The sequence below is a fragment of the Seriola dumerili genome, unplaced genomic scaffold, assembly GCF_002260705.1.
Source record: "Seriola dumerili isolate Sdu_G_001 unplaced genomic scaffold, Sdu_1.0 BDQW01000478.1, whole genome shotgun sequence".
Classification (NCBI taxonomy): Eukaryota; Metazoa; Chordata; class Actinopteri; order Carangiformes; family Carangidae; genus Seriola; species Seriola dumerili.
In genome coordinates, this window is record NW_019174733.1 from 5,537,803 (window position 1) to 5,562,677 (window position 24,875).

Genomic DNA, 24,875 nt, shown 5'->3' on the forward strand with positions numbered 1-24,875 from the left:
GATTTCATTCTGATATTAAACTCGGACAAAAGTGACGCCATTCCTTATAAACTGCTGAGAGTAAAATGTATGCGACTATTTCTCACAGAATCTGTTCTGATGTAACTCTAGACGCGGTTGTGTGTGAGTTTATGGAGGCATTTGTATTCCTTAGGTGTTTATAAGCTGAGGATAAACATCCTCTAGTATGATCAGCGGACTTCTAAACTTCTTTACGAACTTCTCTGTCTCTAAGGCAGACGAAATTTGAAGATCTTCAGTGGATTTTTGCGACCATGTGTGTGTTGGAAATGTATGATGCTGAATAAAGTCAATGCGGCAGTGTTTCCGGATGAATATTTTGGAGGGTGGCGGTGTAGTTGTTGCACAGCAGGGATGTAATGTGACCCCCCGTGTGCATTAGACTGTATGTGGAGCCTCAGCAGTGCATCTTCTTGCCGACTGCAGCCACAGAGCAGCGGTGGCAGCGCGCCTGCGCAGTGCATCCAGGGGCTCGGCGGCGTTCGGTGCTGAAGTGGGGCGGATGGCAGAAAAACAGCGGCGATGGACATAACACCGCAGGATTCCCATTTACGATGTCGTTAATTAAGCATCGGGACATCGCGTTTTCACACCTATCACCCTAGGACACTGACAGCCCAACATAAAGGGGTAAGATGCTGATTTATCTGCACTAATGCTCCACACGGAATGGCTAGCTGACGTTAGCACGGCGCTAGCTGGTGCTCAGCTGCCACCGCCTCCTCTCGCTGCGAGAGATAGCGGATCTCAGGCTTTCGGCTAAAGCTAGCAAGAAGAAAGTGGGTGGTGTTTGATTTCTGAAAAATTTCGGTGCGACAGTTAGCGCCGTGCTCTCCCCTCTCTAACGGTTATAGCTCCGTGCTCTCGCCTCGGAGGGGATCTCCTCGCCCGGCTGCTCAGACCTGCAGCGGCTCGCCGGGCTCAGATGGTTCGGGCAGCTGCAGAAGAAACCATGTAAAACACCCAGCCCAGCAGCTAGCCAGTAGAGCTAGTGCACAGAGGGAGAGAGCAGGGTCCGATGAGCCTGCCTACTTCTTATCTGAAGATATGCACGGGCCTTCGGGCAGATGCAACAGATCCAGTGCTGCGACAGCACACTCCACCATAAACTGTTTTGTCAACTTCCTCACTTGCCACTTCATTTTGCCACCGCATAGAGTTATTTAAGCCCTTTTCACCTAATGTCATGCACTGAAACGAGATCATGTCGTGCACAGCTAAGGGAGCACCCACACTACAGTTTCCCATGGGTGTGTTGAGTCAGAGGAGCCCAGTCTATGTTGCCACTACATCCTGGATGACTTCATGATTCATCTCATTCAGCTTTTACTCTTCATTCAGAGGCTTGATAGAATACCAGCTGTCTTATCAGCATACCTGTGACTGATGTTATTTGCTGGTAGGATAGAGTAATTTAACTTGAAGTACTGTGCAAACGTTTTAGGCACCAAAAGTAAAGTGAGGATGCTTTAAAAAACAATATCATGAATAATTTTTTAACCAATTAATTAAACACTAAGTGCAGTAAACAGAGAAAAACCTAAACCAAATGCTTTCGCTTTTAGACAGCACCAGTTCCCCTCTGTATACCTGTGCACTGTTTTTTTTTAAGGTACTTGTCAGGAACGTTGTTCCAAGCATCTTGCAGCAGAACTTGCAGATAACACAGATCCTCTGTGGATTTAGGCTGTTTCAGTGTCTTCTGTCTGTTCATGTGATCCCAGACTGACTCCATGAGGTTGTGATCAGGGCTCTGTGGGGGTCACACCATCTGTTGCAGGACTCCTTGTTCTTCTTATTGCTGAAAATAGTTCTTCATGTCTCTGGCTGTATGTTTGGGGTCGCTGTCAAGCTGCAGAATGAATTTGGTATTGTGTGATGGATGAGAATCGAAACATATAAATTGCCTGAAACATTTGCACGGTACTGTAGACTTAAAACACTGAAACTCTACTGTACTAGTGTCTGCAGAGGCAGAGTTAACCAACACTAAAATGATCCCTAAAGACGTAAAGAGTGATATCCTGTTTGTTCTCATTGAAGCTGCAGAGTTAACATGGCTAGAGTGCTGATTTCTTTGGTAGATAGTTGTGATGTGATATGAAATTTCAGCTGCATTTATATTTGTTATTATCATCAGTAAATTGATGTAACAATTCAATCCCTTTCTTAGTCAAAAACTGTCCCAACTGTTTTCTGGTTCAGTCTGTGGCTGCAAATAATGACTGCTTTCAATATCGAGTAATCAGCTGATTGTTGCGTTGATTCCTTGAAGAGTGGTTTAGTCTGTAGAATGTCAGTCATTAGTGAAAAATGTCTTCAGATGTCTTGTTTTTTCTGACCAACTGCCCATATCCAATAGATGTTCGGTTTACAGTGATATTAAGCAGAAAGATCATGTTTTTTTGTGTTTTAATTTTTTTTTTTTGGTAATTTTTGGTTGAAAAATTTCTTGAACGATTAATCGATTTTCAAAATGGGTCCAGATTATTTCTCTGTCAATTGACCAATCGATGAATTGACTAATTATTTCAGCTCTAGTTCAGAAATAGTACTGACAGCCATTATAAGGATGCTGGCCTCAACAGTTTTGTAAGTCTAATCTTTTTTTAGGAAGCTTGTTTTTAAAGTTACTGTGTTGCTGTCTTCCTCCTGGGAACAGGCAATTGAAAATCTCACAAGTACAACACAAAAGCCTTATCTTTGCACACAGCTATGCAAAATCATTCTTCAGAGACTTTTAACATACAAGGGAAACTTTTGTTTTCAAACCAGTTTAAACTGGCACGAGCGTCGATGCTTCCCTCACTGAGGGAACGGTTTTACTGTAGAACAGTATTGAGAAAGCATGTTGTGTCATATGGGAGGGGTGGGGGGTAGCTCCATGTGAAATCCAGTAAATGCCATCTGACTGTGATGGTCTGTATCACCAGTGGCTTGATTGTTTAAACTAAGTGTATCATCAGTCATTTACTGCATCTGCTTCATTTCCTGATTCATTTCCTGATTGGGTTCATTTCATCTTATTTTGACCACATCCTTTAACTTGTCACTGATATATGAGCATCAAAGTGTATGTTTGCTGATAAGTAACAAATAATTGCAGTACAAAAAAGATATATTTGAGTTAGTTGCAACAAATGATTGTTTCATTATTGATTAATCTATCAATTATTTTTCCAGTTAATCGATTATATGTTTAGTCTAAGAAATGCCAGTTAACTGTGAAAAATGTCCAGTTACAGTTTTCCAGAACATTGAAACGTCTTTCAGTAACTTCACCAAAACCTAAAGATGCTCAGTTTTTCAATGACATAAAACAGAAAAGCACCAAATCCTGACTTTATGTTAAATGGGAAACAATTTAGAAAAATAGTTTTAACCTTTAACGTCGACCAAAATGATTGCGAGTCGACTCTTGGTCACACAGCTAATCGTTTCAGCACTTCAACAGTGTGGCCATTACGTAGTGTGTCCACCAGACAGCACTGAGGAGTTTATTTTTCAGGAGGTTGAGTACGTATGTTAGTCACAATTCTAGTCACACAGCAAATTTAAGGGATTTGTTAGCATTAGCAAAAATGCTAATGTTAAAAATGGCTGATGGAGCATATCGTCACTGGATGTATAAAGTCTGATATTGACCTCAAAGTAAGGAGGGTGTAGCGCATTGAACATCAGGTTGTGTTGTGTCTTCACAGTAAGAGCAGTAAGACCCGACATATCTCCGCACTATTGCCACTAAAGATAAATCGATAAGTGATTTTGACTGTAAAACCTGGTTTTGGTTGCCCTGTGTGTTTTTCAGATGCTGTACTTTAACTGCTCCCTGCACTCTCAAGTCCATAAATGATCCAAGGAAGCCGAGGAGGCGACGGCGAGAGAAACAAAAGGAGTGAGGAGTGAGCGAGTGAAATAAGGAGACAAGGAGAGGAAGTAGTTACACTTCACCTCGGCTCTCGTGTCCCTTTCCGTGCCAGTCGGTCAGGGATGGTGAGACCAGTAACTTCTCTTCTCTGTGGTGAAAAGAACCTCCTTGCCTTGCCTCCATCAAGCCAAACAGTCAGTCCATTAGCCAAACAGACGCTCAGACAGTCCACCAGTCAGTCACTCTGTCAACCAGCCTGCTATCGTCCAGCAACCTATTACCTCATGCCATGACTGCTCTGTCTGACCTGTTTTTAGGAACTCATTAATTCATGGTAAGTTTCCCCCCAGCCCCCTCTTTTTACAACTCTGTTGCTTATTGTTCTCACATTTACTTCACATTGTTTACCTTTAAAATGAGCAAAAATGTGTTTAAAAAAGTATGATTTAATAACAAAGTGGTTGTTCACTGTAATGCGAGGAGACACTGATGGAGAAGGGATTTCGTTATGGGTTTTATTTTTTGTTCTTTTCCACTTTATGACTTTCGAAGTTGAAAAAAGAGAAACAAAGAAGGACAGACTTGTTATTTTCTGTGTAACATCACAGCAACGCTCTGTAAATTGTCTCTTCAATATGTCTGTTGAGTGTAAACATTGATGTTTGAGCTGAGAAACAATAGTTTGACAAAAATGTCAAACAAGGTCCAACTGACCAACCTTTTCCAGAGCTTTCAGCCGCATCCCACCATCTTTCTCAGTGGTAGGAGTTTGCTTAGGTGTCAAGGAGATTATTGTCTCTACGACAACTTCATAACATCTTCATGACAACTGAGCAAACTCCCATCTGCTGAGGAGGCACCGGAAAGTGCTTGTAAGTGGACCTTGAGTTAAGTTTTGTTCATCCTAAAGAACTGACTTCATGTGTCACGTCTCGCCTCAGATGGTCTACAGTTTTGCTGTTGCTAACGAGAAAGAAAATCTTATTTCTTCTATAAATTTGATCAGGTTCTTCACCATCAGTGTATAAACAATAGCCTATGATGACTAAATGAAAACGCATGTATAAAATCTTTTCATGAGCAATTAAAAAAAATACAGAAATTCCTTATTTAACATATGGATGCATCCTGTTTGCTAAACCCATCCTAGCGCTTAGTTGAAGTCGATCTGCATCAGATTCCGTTGATCGGCCATAATTAGTCTTCAGTATGTGAAGCCTCTCAGTTCACAAAGATCCTGTATCAGAGCAAAATCCAAGCCATTAACTGGGAACTTTGTATCTGCTGGAAGTTTGTAAAATAAGAACAAAACTGTTGCGTGTCACAGTGGACCTCTCATTAATTATTTGTGCTGCAACAAGCAAAAATCATAAATTATGGGTAATATTTATGTAACATATTCAGTAGTTAAGGACACTTTTAGGAATATGTTTGCTGAAACAAGAGAATCAAAGTGAAATAGGCTCCCTGTTTTACATTTTCTGTGACTAATAAAAAATTATTATTCTTAAATTGAAAAACGCTATTAATGTTTCTTTTATTTGATTCTATCAGGAGGATGTTTCAGGTCACGGAGTAAAAATATTAAAGAAAAAGAAAAGCTTTCATACTGAACATTCACCTCCGACCTGACTCCGCTAACACTGAGATTAGGTCCAGATTGTAAAGCCCTCTGAGGCAAACTTGTGATTTTGGGAGTATATGAATAAAATTCAAGAACATTTCTACAATGCTGCTGCCTATAATGTTAGGCTAAGCCATTTCTTCTGATCAACTTGATATGAACTATTGCTGATAAACAAAATAAGTTGGCTGAAATACTGTGTGGTGATACTTAAAATGATCATTTCTCTATCATTGAGATACTCAGTCCTGTAGTCTGGAGTGTTAGAGTAAAGAAAAAGGCCTGTGCTCATAAAAAGAAGAAAATAAAAATCTTCCATGTACTATATTTTCTTTTGAGGGAGTGACACCAAGACACAAACACTGTTTTTATTGGCGTGTTTTTCTGGTAAAATATGAGCTGAGGAAAGTTTGGGTACAAAGGCAACAATGAAATATTACGACTTCCACAAAAGCCTGATCCACCCAGAAGCTCCTCTCTTTCCCAGGCCTGTATTACTCATTGACCAGGAGTCCTGCTCAGCTAGAGCTCTCATTGGCTTAACCTGTAACATGAATGGCTTGTCTACAAGTGGGAGTTATGAATGACTGTTCCACCCAGCTTTCTAATGTGAAAGACCACAGTTTGTGACTAGTAGCAAGTGTTGCCAGATTGAGTGGTTTTCCGCCCAGTTGGGCAACTTTTTATTTAATGGGCTGGGTAAAAATGGCACAGGCTTCTTTTTGTTCCACGAAAAGTCAAGTTATATTCCAATAAGCTGGTTCCTCCTCTCTAACTAGTTTGATTAAGACTGACGGGGTTCAGCTTGACATTCAGTGACTGATCAAACTGGTCAAAACCAAATGTTACTGCAGTATTATAACCAGGTGGAACCCTTTTTCCTATTCAAATTAGTATTTGGTTGTGCCTCAGTAAAAAAAAAAGAAAAGAAGTTTACATCTCTTCATATAACAAAGATTTAACATTTAACGCAACATTACTCAGGAAAAAAACATTTAAAAATCATCAAAAAATCATTTCATTACATTCTCATATCCAACTCTATATAAACCAACCTCTCTTAAATAAAAATAATAAACATAAAAAATTTGGATGATTACATGATGATTGGTTTCCAAGCTTCGACTGGGTTATTAATCGGGTTGTTACTTCTTAACAGACTCTTAATATTATTTACAGCTCGTGCTTTCTGACTGATGAAACTGATGAAAGAGTGCACTGAATAGTTTTTTGGCTGATGTGATGTCCTGTATTTTGGTAGTTTCCTCAAAGAATTATTCCACGTTATGTCTGAATTAAAAGAATGAGGAAACAGTGAGAGTGGTCACCAGAATACTTTGACACCACTGCATATATGACAGATGTCATAGCTCCCTTTTTCATCATCGCTTTTCGTTCATCTTATTGTATTTGTATTTCCACTTCATATTTGCATGTCCTGTCAATGCCGCCTCCTTCTACGGCTTTAGAACAAAGCCGTAGCCTCGCTGTCGTTTGCATCCAGCGGCCTGTTTTTCCACGGATGATGCCTGGCCGCTGAAAAACTGATGGCCACTCCACTGGTCAGGTGACGACATTTGCATATCAGGCAGGTCGTCTCAGCCTTACCTACCACGTATGGTCGTTGAAGTAAATTGCATGTCTGTGTGCAGAGTAAAGAGAAGGAGAAAGAGCAAAGGCTCCTCTGTTGGTACTGGAGCACAGTTATATTTATTTGGATTTTTAAGTGTTTTTAATGAGGAGTTTAATTTGAACCATGATGTTACAGGTAAGAGTTCCGTTTCTTAAATTAGCCAAGACTGCAGTTAATTAGTGCATTTTTTTCCACTGGATCAGCTTGATGAAATTGAGCTGAAATGCCCCAAACTGTGAAGTGGGGTTTTTTTGTTCATTATTTGGTGACAGAAGAAGAGTTAGTTCTGACATGGCATCCTCCTCTTCGTTTCCAGTTGTAAATGTTGGCTGTTGGACTATTTGGGAGAGAGCTGTTATACTCATCACACAGTGGGATAAGGGTTTTCCCGGCCCACCAAGAGTTGTTTCCTTCTGCATGGAGGGTGATGAAAAATAGCATTACTACACTACACTGTATATCATCATTAGAATGAGTTATCAGAGAAAAGTGTTTTTTAATTTAGGGTTGAAAAGCGCTATGTTTGCATATAAAAGCTCTTTGTGTGATGTTAAAGTGGCTCCTCGCATCCCTTCTACCTGGAAGGCTGAGGCTACTGGCACGCTGACCTTCAAAGTCTCTGGAAAGGCCGAGGATTACCCCAGGCGATGGCCAGCACAGCGTTGTCCGCAGAGACTTTAAGGGAGAACAGAGTTAGTTGTCCAGGTCAAACCATGTTTAAGTACAGTAAACCTGATTAGTAGCTGCAGCAGCAGAGAAACAACTGACTCACTAAACTGTTTTGAAAAGTTTTGCACAGTCCATACCCAAGTTTGCAGCAGCTGAAAGTGATATTGTATAAAATTATAACAAATAGTTTCTCTCTGCGTTTATTTTAGCTCTGAAGAACAACATTGGCTCTCTTCTCGGACGCCTGCACTCAGCAACATTAAAAGACGTTTTTGTAGGAACTCTTTGTTAACCACCTCCACTCCAAAATACCTAAAGTGATGAGCTGAAAATTCTTTGACTCAAAATGGTCCCATTAAAAATGGTGACAGTGAGATTTTGAGCTGCAGTGATTCATTGATTAAACGCTTAGTCATCTAATTGAAAATTGAATTCTATTAGCAACTACTTTACTAATGGAATTCATTCATTTCAGTCAGTATGTTCTCTCATAGGTTTCTGCAGCTCACTGTCTTTACTGTGCATTAGAGCTGGAGCAAGCTGGCATGTTAGTACTGCGGCTAATATTTATTTTCATTAAAACATCAATTAAACTGTAGAGTATTATTTGGATAATTATTTGAATGGCCTGAAATTTGGTCGTGGACATTTCAGGGGCCCCAGAGGATGAATTCTAGTCTCCGGTGATCCACTCACCTTTAATCCAGTGACATCACTGAGTGATTTTAATTGAAATTTCAATTATTGGATGGATTGTCCAGCAATCAGGAGCAGATGAATTGAAATAATTTTGGTGATGCCTTACCTCTTCATGAAACCCTGTCAACAGATCCACTACTTTGGTTTATGGTCAACTACCTGCAAAACTAATGGCTTCCCCATCAGCCTCAGCTGCAGCTTTGTCTGTGTGTTGAATTACCAAATGTTTAAGTGTGCCAAACCAAGGTGGTGAATACATCAGCATTGTTATTGTGAGCATATTAGCATGCTGATGTTAGCATTTGATCCAAAGCGCTGTGTGAGTGCAGCGTCACAGCCATGCTAACTGAAGTGTTACCACATACCATATGTTTTCATCACATGCCTCATACATTAAAGAGCAGACTTCACAAAGCCACATCAAAGCATTTGCAGAAATAGTACAGTGGTTTCTGCTGCTGCTTTGATGTGAGATACATGTATCTACGGTGGAATGACGCACCATCAGCCAACAGCAGCACATTCATGTGACCACACTGTATAAAAGAGACACTACAATATTTCACTTTTTGTGACCTATCACTGTTTAAATCTCATCTCCTGCCAGTGCAGAGGATGTTGCACATTCTCAGGCCAGACAGAGGATGAATGTAGAAAGAGCTGGGTGGGTAAATATGAGTGTGCATGTGTACATAAATGTGTGTATTTATAGCACGTTTGTCTGTCCATGAACATGATGTGTAAACGCTGTTTTTCTTGTCTGTCTGTGTCTGTGCCCATTGAAATGTGTGTGTAGTGTCCGTCAAAGCCGAGTGAAAGACTGGGCTTAAAGCCAGAAACCCTTGTACCGTACAAGGAAGGGAATCCTCTCTGTCCTGCTTGAGTGCTCTCTCTCTTACTTCATCTCTCTTACACACACACACACACACACACACACACCCACACACAAACACACACACACACACACCCACACACAAACACACACACACACACACAAACACACACACACATACACAGTTCTTTTTTATTTTTACCCCCTCTAATAAGATATATTGCTGGTGAGCCACAAGTAAAACATGGGGACCAAATTCGTAGCTGTGCTCACAGTTATATTATTATTCATTTGAAGTGTATTTAACTGTGTTTATTTTCCACGTATCTCCATTGTAAAGCCCCGGAGTGTGAGTGGAGTGGAGATGAGAAAAAGGCAGGCGGCACACATCGAGGCCCCACCCCAGGCCCCTGGACAGCCCCGACCCAACACCTGCTGCCTCTGCTGGTGCGGCTGCTGCAAGTGTCTCTGGTAAGAAAATACTATACTATACTATTCTATACTGTACCGTACCATAACTACATTATAGCCACTTTGTGAAGGGCTTTACAAAAGCAAGGGCCTAAAGGCTGTAGCAGCTATGTGGCGTGGCGTTTTTAGCAGCCACTAATAGTTCATTAATTGGAAACATTGCACATGATGCACTGGCTGGAGTTGGTCTAAAGTTGCCTTAAAAAAAAGAAAGAAGAATCAACATAATATAGTATAAATTTAACCATCTGTTCAAAGCAATATCTCAAGTAAACATATTTGGTCATAAAAGGATACAGAGAGATTCCCGGTACACGGCACCTTTAATCGTTATATTATTGGACATTCAGTTGACACATAGATCTTTTTTATACTTTTATTTTGCTAAAAACAAAAGGGATAGCCGTTCACTTTACAACTTGTTATTTCAAAAATGTTAGTTGTATCACCAGACAAAAAAGGGTTAGGGTTAATACCTGAAACAACAAACAGCTGGTCCTGCCCTTAATCCTGTTGCTAAATCTATGATGCTACACTGATGCTGAACTCCCTAGAAATTCAATTCAGACTTTACACTGACACAGGGCTGGTGTCTGATCCGGCCTTTGCCTCAAGGGGCTTCCTCTGTCCTTAAACCACTGTCCGCAGCTCAGATAAGGAAAACTGGGAGTTCCCTGAACAAAAACACAGCACACTCTGTGCTGGATCATGTCATTTGTTTGAAGTTCTAATAATATTTACACAAATAATACAAATTTATTCTGTGGTTGAAATTTACAGAGATCATCTGAGAGTGTTGTTGCTGCAGTCTTTGTTATGTTTTGGTTTTTATTTTTATCTCACCTTGGTCACGCAGTGTTTAGTAATATAAACTGATTACCATTGATCCTTTGGATCCAGGGCCGGCGGGTTTAAAGAGCGATGCCAGTTGGGGTTTTTCTTTACTGTATATCAACGGTACTGAAGCACATTCCCTGTGACGTTCATTATAAGTGACAAGTGTTTTGGCATAATGTATTTGATAAGGTGTGATGCGTTGGCTCAGGCTTTTGTAAACAGAGACTTCAGTGTGGCTTTAGATCAAGTATAGCCGGTCTCCTTACTACAACACCGCGCGGCTGGTTCAGAGGAGGAGGGATAGGTGGGATAGTTTACAGTAAAGGCCAGGACTTTGAAACCATTAAAGTTTAAATCTTGTTAGCAAGGCAGGATAGTCGACTGGACTAGAGACAGTTGTTATTTTAAAAGTGAATACTGTTGGAAAAAAAATGCAAGGCAGGTTATTCCCTGTTTTATGTCATATCACTGTATTTTAATTACTACAGTTCAGTGTGTGAATAGTGGGACAGTGACATGCTTTTCATCATTTTTAGCCTGAGCCCAGTGGATCTGAAGTTAACTATGACTGTTGTATTAAACTGTTGACTTGTAGCTATGAAGGAAAGGAAGGAGACTTAAATATGTCAGACTTAAATATGTCAGCTTGGGCTTTAGGAAATTGTGGATTTTTGTAACATTTTATAAACCGAACTAATTTGTTGATTAGATGAGAAAATAATAATAGGAATAATTCATAATGAAATTAATTTTAATACCTATCTAATCTAATCCTACCTAGCACACAACCGACGCAGTGAGATGTGTCACTGTCTTATACTTTGAGATTGCACTGTAGGTCAGAAACTTGCACAAAGACTTACTGCGCCACGTTGCCCCTGAGCAAGGCACCAAAACCAGTAACTGCTGTGCAGCTCCTACAGTTGCCTCACTGTGGCTGCACTCTTGCCCGGAGAGAGGAGTGAATGAATCATTGTTTGCAGGCAGTGAATGGTGAATGTGCTGCTTCTTTCACACCACTTCATCTGAAGTGGTGGCAGCTTGTGGACTGGGCCTGTAGTGAGTGCTCTGTGACTCCGCGGTGTATTTTCAATCAAATGCCGGTTTCGGCATCTCCAGAACGAGTCTGGAAAATTGTCTTCAGTAGCCTATAAGTTTATTTATTTAAGTGTGAAGGCTGTGTGGGGGATAATGAGCCTTTTCAGTGCAAGTTTGTGTTACACAGCTGGGACCCCAGTCAAGTGGTAGATATCTGTGGGAGTGTGTGAATTACAGGAGATCTCGTCTGCCGCTGCGGTGAAGTTTTAGAGACTGAGGGTGAATGTGTACAAAAGTGTTACCCACCCTCCACCCCACCCCACCCTCCATCCCCATACCCTCCAACCCCTCCTCACCCGCCCTTACACAAGGCCCTTATCTGGTTGGGGTGCCTTCTATTTCCATCCACACATCACATGCAAAACAGCTGTGAAGAACAGCCTGTATATTTAGCTGTATTGTGAGGGCGCCCGGGGGCTGTGGCTAGCTTAGCCCATTACTGCCGCACAATGGGGACTTTGACAAGAGACAGCAAGAGGAAGGAAAGATCCTCCATGGTGGGACAAAAATAGACGGCTCAGTGTGTGTTGCATTGTGGACTCAGCAAGTGTGACTGAGCTGCGATAGACAGAGAGGCTACCGTGTGTGTTTCGAGTGTTTACAGAAAGGCTTTCACTGAAGCGTTATTGTTTTATTGACTTTGAATATGTGGCAACGTTTACTGGAGATTATTTTTGTCAGTTGAAGCTCACACTGATGCTTCTCAGTGCGATAAACTGAACTAGAGGAAAGCTGCTGCTAACGGTCGATTTCATTATTGATTTATCTATCCATTATTTTATTTAGCAGGTAATTTTTAAAAAAAAAAAAGTTTGGGCTACAAAATGTCAGAAAATTGAAAAAAGGGACCATCACGATTTCCCAACGTTCAACGTCTTCATATGTCTTGTTCTGTCTGACCGATAGTCCAGAATCCAAACATGCAGATTACAGCAACATAAGACAAATAAAAACAATAAATAAGCTCTCACTAGATCATGTTTGTGGTTGTCCAAATAGTTGCTGACTAATTTTCCAACAATGGTGCAAATTTAATTTATAATAATCCTAATATCTTTATTAGGATTATTATACCATTATAGTTTCAGATTGGCTCTGGACATTCCTAGTTCCTAGAGAAATGCAGTTTTTTTCTGGGATGTTTAAAAAAGGATGGTTAATGATTATTTACACAGAAAAGTCATGTATTGGTCACAATCAATGACTTGTTGCAAGCTTAAGCCAGCGTAAATGTAGAATACAGCCTTAATACTAAATACGTAAATAAAAGACTAGAGCTCTCCATCTAGTAAATCTAATGATAATTTAAATGGATCCATTTTGACGACCAGTCTTTTATATTGGCAAGCAAAATTATTTCCCGTCTCCAGGAACGAAGACAGGATGGAGAGGAGTGAACGGCAGACCTGCACCAAGATGGACAGTATTGAAACTGCAGAAGAACAGTAAGTCCAGTCTTGGATGTTTGTGTCAGTGCGATCGTGTGTTTGTGTGATTCTGTCAGTCCCACGCACATGCACATCTTCAATGTTTTTTTCCATGTCCGACTGTAGACACCCCAGTCTGGATGAGGTGCTGTCGTGGGCACGGAGCTTTGAGATGATGCTGCGCTCGCTGGAGGGCCGGGAGATCTTCCGCGAGTTCCTGCGCTCGGAGTACAGCGAGGACAACCTGCTTTTCTGGCTGGCATGTGAAGAGCTGAAGAAGGAGACGAACCCCTCCGTGGTGGACGAAAAGGCCAGGATTATATACGAAGACTACGTGTCCATATTGTCACCCAAAGAGGTACCGACTATTTGTTTTCAATTCATCACAAGTGAGTCAGCACCGAAACAGACAAAAACATGCCTTTTAGCTTAAAAATAGCTTGTGAAATCAAAAGTTTCCTCCCATAGATCCTTGAAAGTAATTTTAACTGCTTGAGAAGTGACTCTGGATCCTAATGGATGGATCCTAATCACTCATCATCGCATCATAAGCTTGGCTTGTTAAGATGTTTGAGACATTCACATCGCCATCAGGATGAATTGTAATCTCTTTGCTTAATAAAGCCACTGGCACTATGCAGGCTACTGGAAAAAGCCACCGTGGTTCATAAGCTGAATTTGTTTTCTTTACCCCAGGTGAGTCTGGACTCACGGGTCAGAGAAGGAATAAACCAGAGCCTGGCCGAGCCCAGCAACCTGATGTACGAGGAGGCCCAGCTCCAGATCTACACCCTGATGCACCGCGACTCCTTCCCCCGTTTCCTCAACTCCTCCGTTTACAGAGACCTCCTGGCCAACAGGAGGCGCACCTGCCTCGACACCTAGACCCGTCCACCCTCCCTCATTGCCATCGTACACCAACGAGACTACTACTTAAACTTCAAATACTACTATGGTGCCAGAAGTCGGGTTTGGAAAATCTCTCCCTCTTTTTTGATTGAAAAGACTGAATGACATCCAAGATAGCTGGTTGTTTTTTTATTTATATTTTTTAAGCAATTTATAACTCCACTGGAGCCAGGTCGGCCTTTGCTGGTTGGTTATTGGTCAATTTAAGACCATTAATGCTGGCCAGTGATTGTTTTGCTAGCAATTTGTGCTGTTTGTTGCGGTTGACTGGCCAACCCACGTGTCAGCTGTTGGTTGAGACAGCCAATCGGATGGCCAGCTGTTGGTTACCTGTGGACAAGGACTCCTCAGGCAGTGGGAACAGAAAGAGAGAGATAGATAAAGAGAGAGACAAAAAGGACAAGCCAACTGTTCCTGTACTGTAATATTTAGACGTCATGCTTTCTACCCTCACTTTAATGTTCTCTCTCTTTACTCATTCTCTCACATATTATTTTGTAAATCTAACTCTGTCCCATTCCTCAGATGTGTTTAATTTGTTTTTCATTTCTCTACTGTCCAAACATGACACCTAGTTGTTGGTGGGAGTTGGGGCGTTTCTGCCCATTTAACCAGTAGAAGCACTGGCTATGCATGTAACTCTCTCTCTCTACAGTAGCTTGACGATGTAAGCCGCGGACTGCAACCGTTTTTTGAATATTGAGATGTGTTAAGACAGGCGACCTGTCTCTCTGTCTGGCTGTCTATGTTCAGTGAAGGGAAAAAGTACACTTCTGCCAATTTTAAGCTTACTGCAGTTTTTTTATTGAGGAGATTTGATGGCTTCTGCAGCAAAGGCAGCAGCAGCAGCAGCAGCAGCACCTACCCATCCATCCATCCATCCATCCATCCATCCATCCACCTGTCCATCCGTCCGTCCAAGCACTTTCCTTTAGGATTCTTTAACCGGGAGAAGTAAGGGCTAGAATTGTGGTTGGGCAGCTACATGTATTATTATTACTCATGAACTTCAGACAAAAAAATCTCTCCTGAGAAAAATCACAATGCCTTTACATGTAAGAAAAGGCAGCACAAGCGCTGCTGGAGTTTTTCTGGAAAGCAACCACAGTTTGTCCAACGATCCCTACCTCCCTACCCTCCCTTTTTTTCCCCTCCCCCTTCCTCCCTCCTTATCCTCCCTCCAACTCCGACCATCACAGCCTGACAAGCACAGGTGCCCAATGTGGGGGAAAAAAAAAAACACACCGCTGGAGAAAAAAACAACAGAAAAAAGAAACCACATTGACTCCAAATAGTCATCTACATTTTGAAATTCTTGAGCAGAAAAAGAGGGTTTACTTTGAAGTGTTTCACCATGAATTGAGCATTATGGAAAGCTGGTTCTGCTCGGAGAACATAAGCAGAGGCAGCAGGCACTGATGTAACTGAAAGGGTTATTGAGCCCTGGCCTTTGTCTGTAAGGCTTTCGCTTTAGAAGCTACAGTGTGTGAGTTGGACGTCCAGTATCTCGCTGCAGATACGTGAACCAGGTGCCAAACTTGATGTCAGAGATGCTGTGAAGAGATATTAGATGTGACTTGTCACCAGGTTGTAGAGTCTCGGTCTTTCTGGTGCATGTCTGTTTCTCCAGCAGATGAAGTTGGGAGAGTGTGTGGTTGTCCTTCAGTCAGCTGCTGCCCATTTAAGACACTGATTTCCCTTTTCTTTTTTACCAGAGCTAGTGAAAAGGGTTGGTATAATAATGCTAACATGCTAGCCTAAGTTTCAGCATGCTGAAGGCAAGCAATTAGCATGCTTGTGCTAGCCATGCTAATCATCCATCCCACTGCCAGCCCTCAAGCACTCTGGTTTGTTTTTCTAATCTGACTTTGACAGCATGCGATGATAATGGTCATGTGTGTGTATGGTACAGTTACACACTAAACAAAAAAAAAATTGAAAAAAAAACTTTAAGGGGATCTTGCCAAATGTCCCATTAACATTTTTATTATATAAAAGAACATTTTGTTTTTTAATGATGTGAACATTTGAACATGAATTTGTTCCTGGCCTGTGGACGTGCAGTAGAAAGTGCATGAGTGCAGTATATGCTATTTTTTTAATCAACCGGGCCTCCAGGTGTGTTCATCATGTCACATGGTGGATAGCTCAAGTCTTGGTTCGGTGGTTAGTGCAGTCTTAAAGTGTCAATGAAACAGTGCCACTCCTCACTGATAAATGTAGGCATCCATGTTGCCACCTCCTTTAACTACCTGAAGTACACGTGCCAAGTTTGGTCTAGATTCAATTTAAGAGTAGACAACGCAGGATGTCTAGAAGACTATTGAAGTGCAATTGGATGTAGTTAGTGATAATAGATTGGAGTCTATTTGAAGCTGTGTCCCACTGTGTTAGATTGGTTTTGAATTGTCAGAAGGTTATCTAATAAATTACTTATCATGACACCTTTCAGGATACTCCAAATGTTTTAATGGAACCACCTCCCTCTAGTTCACATTTGCAATTTTTACTGGAGGAATTTATCTTTAAAAAACAAAGAAATGCAGGTCCTTTTCCAGGGCATAGAGTCCATGGAATCATGGGAGTCTGAGTTTTCCTCCAGACCTATTTTCTCTTGCAGTAACTAGATGAACCTGCCAGTTCAAAACCAAGCTAACATATTTCCACAAACATTTTCTGTCGTGAATTATTGGTTTTAAATCAGTAAAATTGACACTGTAAAGTCAAGAAGGCAAGTCTGAACCGATAAGTTTTGCAGTGTTCCTTATTGAAAATATACTATATTTAACCGTTGGCAATACAGTACTCACATGCAGACTACATTAATATCCATAAGGGCTTGATTGATACTGCTTAGCTGCTTTAATGAAGAGCTGTGCATGCATGCGCCCAGTTGATCAGAAGCAGAGGAATACAGAGTTAATAACTAATTCTGATACTAAAGGATCAATTTTCACACTTACTCCTCAGAGCAAGTTTTCATCTACAGGAAACATAAGCATTTTAGATGTTTGTATTTAGACAACTCTGTAACTTTTCTCTATCAGTAGAAGAATGCCTGTCACTCATGAAGCTCTCTTGCAGACAAATCCCTCTTCTGCACAGTACAGCTATGTCTCCTTGTTGCTGAGTCTATACAGTAATTAACACGAGAATGTTTCACCAAGAACCAGATAATGAAATTATGGTGCAATTAAACCAAGTTTACATTTATAAATTGTGAGATGTGTGTACCTTATTAAATACTCGGAACAATGGGGAGCCGAGTGTCCCCAGTGTGAGCAGAGACGCCAGCAGGTTTAAGGCTGGCACCAGTCTCTGCCCAGTGCTCACGGACAGTCATGAGTTAAAAACTGGGAGTGTTTTACAGGGAGGACAGGCACAGCAGAAGCCCAGGTTTTCTGCTTACGTCCTTTTCTCTTAATTTATTGTGACTTTTACACAGTGGGGAAAAGTACACGGTTGTTTATTTTTAATAACTGCATTTCAAATGTGGATTTTACAAGCAATGATGATGATGTGAAGTGATGAAGTGTCATCGCTGAGTTTAGATTTTTTCGTCTTTACATTTCCATGGGTTCCAAGTGAGTGGGTTTTTGAAACGTGGCTGTGGTTTTGTTGACTTAAAAAAAAAAGAAAAAAAAAAGGTTGAGAGCTGAAGTGTCCTGATTGGATGGAGGAGGTTTGCGAAGCTTTGGCCTTACTGACACGTTTTATTTTTTTTCCTTTGTATAAAAAAAAAAACAAAACAACAAACGTCTCTGTAGGCTTTTCACTACCTCTCATGTTGGTTAATTTATTTCACATCTAGTTGTCAATGTACAAGTTGTTTTTAGATCTACTTGAAGCCTAACACTGTAAACAAAAATGTGCACAGAAAAATGACTATGTATATGACCAGAGGGGTTAAAGAAAGCTTGGCCTAGTCAACATTTTTTTTTTGTTTGTATGTATGTTTGTTTTTAATTGTGTTGAGCTGAACTAGATTTTGCATCTCTATAAAGAATTCAGGAATCCACTGTCTAAGGGCTAATCCCATTTTTGCCTATGCAAATCTGTTACTGTGGGTGAGATGGGAAAGGGGCGAGCAACCGCACCTTTCACCTGTTTTAGATAGACCATGGTTTACATTGCCCTTTGCTGATATTCTTCAATCTTATTCAGCAAAAATGTACGCTTATTTTTGTTTCTATATAAATATTATATATATAAATATATATAAAACAAGTAATATACAGAGAAAATAGTATATGCCTTCGTGATGATAAAAAAAGAAACCTTGCTGAAAACAAATAAATGTGTTGTTGTCTGACATTATGTGGCTGTGTGCTGGAGTCTTGGTAAGATGATATAGACGACTGGAATTCAACTGACAGTTAAAGCGACTGACTGACTGACTGTCAGGAAAAACTCTCATTACTCAGGCTACAACTCTAGTAGCTGACCCTGTGCAGTATTTCCTAACTGAGGGGGGGAAGAAAAAAACTTTATTTATTGAAGGAGCAACCACATCATGACTTTGTGTGATAAATATTGTTACCTAGCCCCCAGCCTGTGAGCTCAATAATGTGTTTGGGTCACCCAGGACTTGTTCTTGTCATTTTTCCACTGTTATATTTGGTCATTTTAAAAGCAAGACTATGTAACCTTTGCTAAACAAAGGCCACTGTTGCCACAGATGACAGTTATGGGAGAAGGACAAATGACAAAATATTGTGTAAAAGTAGCACAAGTAGAGAAAAGTCAAATCATAAAGCGGTCACATCGGACCGAGTGAGGCTACAACAACAAAACCATTGAGAGTATTGAATTGAGCAGAGGTACGTTTTACTGCCTATGAATTCAGCTATTCATTTGCAAGAGTCGCACTGTTTTATTTCTTCATGCAAAAGTTACATAGTCTCACTTTGAAGGGCTGAGTCAGAGCAAACCTGGAAACAAGCTGAGTCATTAATGGTATCTGCCTTTGAGATGTGCACTGTCCATACACAAGTCACATTTTATAACCAGTAATTCATGAATAAAATTGAAGAAAAAAAAAAATGCCACTTGCCATGAAATAATTAACATTTTTATCGTGATGATCTTTCTGTTGTTTGTCAGTGGACACTGCACAGCTGTTGTGAATTTTGTAACCGGATGAGTGCAGCACCATGTCGTCAGCAAACAGCAGCAACTTATTTTTCTATTATTCAACTTCCTGTTCTTTTTGTAGCCACATCCAGTCAGACTATCACTGTGTGAATACAGTAGCGTTGATGTGAAGCACATCAGCAGAAGTGGGTTTTTCTTTTCTTTTTTTTTTTCTTTTTTTTTTAAATATTCCACTAATGCAACATATAAGAAAAGTTAATAATATAAGTTACTTACAAGACCATTCACTCAGCTCTTTCGAGCCCCTTTTAGCTTTGAGTTGAAGTTTGATCTAGAGCTAATGATGTTTTTATTTTTGTTTTTTACATTTCTTTACTTGTACAGAAAATTTTAGCTCCTGAACCGAGAGTTGATGTTGTATAGATTTTTCCCACAATTCCTCACAGTGCATCGTGGCTTAAGGGAAAGACAGGTTTATCGACTGATGTTGGTTTGAAACTCGACCTGCTTTGTGTGTTCCCTCCGTTTGGATTTGGTGCCTCTTTATGCTTCACAACAGACCTCAAGCTCTCTTTCCGTCTCGCTGTCTGTCTCACTTTCTCTCGGGCTCTCACTTCCTCTCTCTGTAACATCACACATGCAACACTGTTAATAGCAGTCAGAGCAGAGATGGCCCTGTTTCACAGCAAAAAACACACTGCTCCTCCTACGATGAATACCGACACCCTCATGTCGTCTCTTTCAAACCTCTTCCAGAGGTGTTTGTGCTACTTTGGGAAAGAGATTATGTTTGTGCGGGTACTGGTTGAAGTTGGTTTTTAACCGTTTTAGGCAATCACTTTTCTCTTTATTGATTTAGATGCCTAAACCTCTTGGTTTTTGTCATGCCTGTGTAGATAGATCACAGTCGTCGAGAGATGATCTGCAGGTGAAAATAAAAAGAATTTGACTGTCACTTTAGGCGACTAAAAAAGTGACATTTTTTCTATTCAGCATGCTTTTTGCTAAATAAATGAAATAATTCAGTTATTTGCTATAAACGATACTGTATGAGTATGTATTCAAGTACTGCAGTATGCAGACAATTAAAAATATCAGAAACTCTTTTGAGAGGTTCATATTTTTCTTCTAGTATGTTTCACTAATATTGAAAGTTATGGGTACTTAATTCTTGTTTTGAGTGTCTCATGAATTACCAGAATGACTAAAGGACCCTCTTTGTATTAACAAATATAGACTATGGTTGGTTATTTCCACATGCATGACTCGCAGAGCAACTTTACCAGGACAGTGCTAGGTGCAGCAGGCTTTTGAATCAAGAAGTCAAGCTCAACTTTTCACTATTTTTCACTGGCTGCTTGACAACTTTTGATGATGACTGAGATCCTGACTGTTTTATTTACATCAAGGCAGGTGAAATTTTATCCTCAACAAGGCAGCGTGGAGTGAAATTTATTTCTCCTGCAGAGCCTTATCTTGAAATACGAAGCAGTTGTGACTTCTGGTTTTCAGATTTAAAATGAAGATCTCGGAGCACTGTGTCCCTAACCTCCAGGGTCGTGCTGCCCAAGGATCTGATTGCTTTTCATCATGACTTTGAATTATATCAAAGGAAACTGATCATCAATCCTTGATCAGCATCGCTGTCACCCTGAGATGCAGTAATCCAATAACTGTAGCATTGAAAAGACTTTTCTATCTTATTAGTCCAACCTTGATGAAACACCATCCTCTGCTGTAGAATAGCACAGGCAGGACTCATCTCATCCAGCCTCGTCTTACAGGGCTGTAAATCTGTACTTCAACACAGATCTGGTACTACAGGTAACAGCACTGAGCATTAGAGAATATGTGCATTGTGAGAGACATTTATATATGTTGGTATTGGCGATTCTCTGCATGATAGTACAATACAGATGTGACTTGAGTTTTTCACTGAGGACAGTAGAATCAAGATTAAAGAAATATTTACACCCAAGTCTAGTGGAAAAAATGTGGACTCGTCTTGGTTCATAAATTTACACTAGTTGTGTGAAACTGTAGTTAAACTGTGATGAGTGTGGAGAAAAAGTTTGACATTTTTGAGAAACGTTCGATACCACTCACTTATATGTACGTGACCAATGCAGCTAGAACCAGCAGCCGGTTATCTTAGATTAGATAGGACTAGCTAGCTAAGTCTAACTGCTATCCTGGCACAGTCCACATATAAAAGGTCACCAATTGTTTCTCATTTTTTTTAAACCAAGTGTAAAAATAAAAATGTATGGTTTTGTGGGGGATAATGTGTCAGACAATTCCATGGCGACTAAAGAGCTAGTTTGGCTAAGCTAAGCTAACTGTTTGCCTGCTCCAGCTTCATATTTATCATACAGACTGCAGCAGGTAAAGCGACTAAATGTAGTTCCCAAATGTATAGACCTTTACAAAACAAAAAAGTTGAAAAAAGTAATAATTGAGCCATGTAAAATCTAAATACACAGAAGGAAAAACAAGGTTGAATTTGTCTGACACAGTGGTCAATGTAACTGTCCCAGTAATGCTTCTTTGGTGGATAATGTGCCAAAATTATAATCTACCTTTTGTTTCAATGTAAAGGGGTCAAAGGAGTTGTTGGAATATAAAATCACATATTCCGTTGGACTCAAAATGTTCCTTACGAAACGCATTTTATTTGTATTCTCGCGTTGCTGTTGTAGGTTTGTGTCATTTCTCTGAATCATCCACATATAATCTACTTCATCGTCATGTAACCAACACACCTGAAGACTTTGTAAACAGACACTGAACATTTTGGAGTGTGACTGATGTGGATTAAGAGCAACCATATCAGATCCCTCTGAAATTGTAACTGTGTAACAAAAGAAGCTGTTCACTAGTTTTCAATTTGTTTTGTACTGTTTTAATTTATTTTAACAGGAAGTTTATTTCAGTCAGTTTTTTTTTTAAATCTCAAAAGACAAAAAAATTGTTGTTCATCAGCCTTTAACTCCATATGAATTACCATCACGTTAACAGCGTGTTCAGTTGTGGTACATTTTGATCTACGGTTCAGTCTCTGTCTCTGTTTACACAATGACATCTTGTATTAAGAGAAGACTCCAATCTATGGTAACTGCCCTTGAATATCTGTAATTTAAATAGTGCTGCTAGAGAAAGAAATCTAAATGTAACAACTTACAATAAATACTTAATAGATTTTTGCCAAATGTTGACTGTGTCTTTCTTTTCTTTGGAGGTGTGGAAGATAAAAAAAAATGATAATGTTGGTTGGTAAAAATTTCACTTAGCCAGTAAAACATCTCAATATCTATTTGATGCTGTAGCACCACCACGAGGTTGACATGGGGTTTTTCATGAAACGTCTTGGCCAATATAGGATGGATTGCCATGAAAATTTGTAATAACATTTCCTGTCAGCCTCAGCTAAACTTTGTACTGTGGTTAGTGCTAATTCAGCTCAGGGAGAAACAAGGTCATGAGTTCACCAATGCACATTTCACCAGCCTCAGAAAAATTTGACCATAAATTATAGAAATTATCTTGTGGATATTTGGATATTATATTCAATTAGTTCAATTATACTTTATGTACATTTTATTTCCCAAAAATGAAAGCATGTCAAAGATTTCTCCAGATTATAAATTTGTGGAGAGGAGTGCTGAACCCTTTATTTGTTTTTTTGTTGGGTTAAAACTAGAGGAATTTAAACAAACTGTGTCTAAAGGGACTGGATACTCAAATAAAATACCCACCTTATCTTAGTGTTTTATCCTAAATTGTCCATCCTGTTGGGGTTGATTCAGGTGTTGAATTCCTCTTTTTCTGTTTCAGTCGGTTTTTATATACCGTCAAGTACTATAGTCCTCTACAGTGTTTCCTTTGCCTTGGGGAGTAGTGTTTATAGGAGGTGAGGAGGTCATGACACTGACTGGAGGCCAGAAGTTCTCAGGGATCACATGTTGACTTCAAATAAAATATGAATTCCTGGAAAGCAGAAAACGCTTTGCTTTGTGTGCTTTGAAATGGTACAGATGACATGAGCAACATAGAAAGAGGCAGCCTCATTTAAAAACGTCTTTAATTCATCAACCGGAGCCAAGATCCATGTTTTCACACTTGTTTACATTCAGACAACGGGGTGAGACCACATGCTGAGGACAGGAGAGGAGGCAGGTTTGTGTGCATGGGTGCTCTCTCATACAATCCACTGTATGTTTGTGTATACGTGTAACTTTTTATACAGTCCTCTCTGTACGTGGTATGAGTATGGGCACTCTCATATGTGTGTGTGCGTGTGTGTGTGTGTGTGTTTGTGTTCTCCCTCTCTCAGACAGTCTTTTGATCCGTTGCCTCTGGAGCTGTTGAGGAAGATTCTGACTCTTCCTGTGTCTTCTCTAATCCCTGGCTGGTGACCTGGCCTCGGTCACCTGACTGTGTGCCGTCTTTCGCTGTGACGGCTGCGTTGGAATAAGTCGCGTCTATACTCTCATATGGCTCTGATGTCCACTGAGAGAGACGGGAAGAGAGAGGAGACATAGCAGAGACACATTAGAGCAATAATCTTTGGTTATAGTCTGTATTGCACTCATGAACAGCGAGAGAGATTATTATCTACAGTGTTTTGATAACGATCAATGCTCACTTCTCTTCTTTACAGCTCAAATTTTCAGACGATTAATTGACGATAATTCTCTTTAAGCCTCATGAGTGGCCCCTAAAGGCTGCAGCACTCATTACACCTCACAATTAAAGTTGGATGTAACAAGTAACCCCCAATACAGTAATGTTTTGATGTTCACAGAACCTACCACCACCTCTACAGCTCATTAATCGTACAAACATCAAACAAGTAGTTGAGGTTTTATGATGGTTATGTGCCAGTCTATTTCTTGGCAGGAAGAAGATGTGAGAAGTGATATCAATCCTCTCATCTAACCCTTGCCAAGAAAGCAAATGAGCATGTTTTCTGAAATGTGAAACTTGTAAGATCGTGATCTTAGCGTGATATTATCTGTTCAGTGGTCAAGAGTTGGTTTCGAAATGAAGGTAGCGCGAGAAGAAATGTCACCAAAACCAGACATCTGTGAGTGAATGAGCAGTAAATAAGACAATGTTTTATCAGTGTATAACGTACACTTGTTCTGTATGTCTTACTCCTGAGCCTGAGTGAAGGCCGTGTGGTAACAAGAGGGCCACGTTCTGTATGAGGCACTGTGTATAAAGAGGCAGGGGCTTTGCACGTTTACCTGCATGATTTGTTCCCTACCTGTGTGGCCCTGCTGCTGGACCTGTGTGAGGGCCCGATGGCGATGTTGACGCTGGACGACGACTGCGTATCGGTGGTGTTGCCCCCTTCAGCGGCAGACAGCCCAGAGATAACCAGGCCGCTGGAGAAACTACGCTTCCCAAACAGCAGGCTGAGAGTGGACGAAGACGAGGAGACCTGGAGAAAAGGCAAAGCAGAGGGACTAAATGCAGGTCTTGCATATACTGTAGCACTGTAAGATGGTGCATAGGAGCACAAACTGTCAGAGACAGCGGGCTGTGTCTAAGAATAACTTGTAGTCAATAATACACTGTGGTCACATGCTTTGGCCATCAGCTGTTTGGATGATTTTTTTATGATAATGAGAAAGATTAATCCCAGAACCTTGGCTTCAGCTTTGTGGTGATAATAACATCATCTCACT

At 40.4% G+C, this 24,875-nt stretch overlaps 2 protein-coding genes across 4 annotated transcripts in view; one reads left to right on the forward strand and one right to left on the reverse strand.

Moving 5' to 3' along the window:
- Nucleotides 1–515: 515 nt before the first annotated feature.
- On the forward strand, nt 516–22,342 carry LOC111235198 (regulator of G-protein signaling 17-like). Of its 3 annotated transcripts, XM_022763552.1 has the most exons (6): nt 516–651; nt 3,830–4,223; nt 9,687–9,817; nt 13,123–13,197; nt 13,306–13,537; nt 13,876–22,342. In XM_022763552.1, the coding sequence occupies exons 2-6, from the start codon at nt 4,221–4,223 to the stop codon at nt 14,062–14,064; spliced, it is 630 nt and encodes a 209-aa protein (XP_022619273.1). In that variant the 5' UTR covers nt 516–651; nt 3,830–4,220; the 3' UTR covers nt 14,065–22,342. The 3 variants fall into 3 exon arrangements, with proteins under 3 accessions (XP_022619273.1, XP_022619274.1, XP_022619272.1); XM_022763553.1 differs by lacking the exon at nt 3,830–4,223; XM_022763551.1 differs by lacking the exons at nt 516–651; nt 3,830–4,223 and adding an exon at nt 7,267–7,281.
- A 904-nt stretch (nt 22,343–23,246) lies between these two features.
- LOC111235250 (pecanex-like protein 1) overlaps nt 23,247–24,875 on the reverse strand; it is a 42,070-nt gene continuing 40,441 nt past the window's right edge. The window contains exons 39-40 of the mRNA XM_022763650.1: nt 24,452–24,628; nt 23,247–23,691 (exon numbers count right to left, since the gene is read on the reverse strand). Of these exons, the coding sequence (XP_022619371.1) occupies nt 23,512–23,691; nt 24,452–24,628 (357 nt within the window). The 3' untranslated portion in view covers nt 23,247–23,511. The remainder of the gene's footprint in view (nt 23,692–24,451; nt 24,629–24,875) is intronic.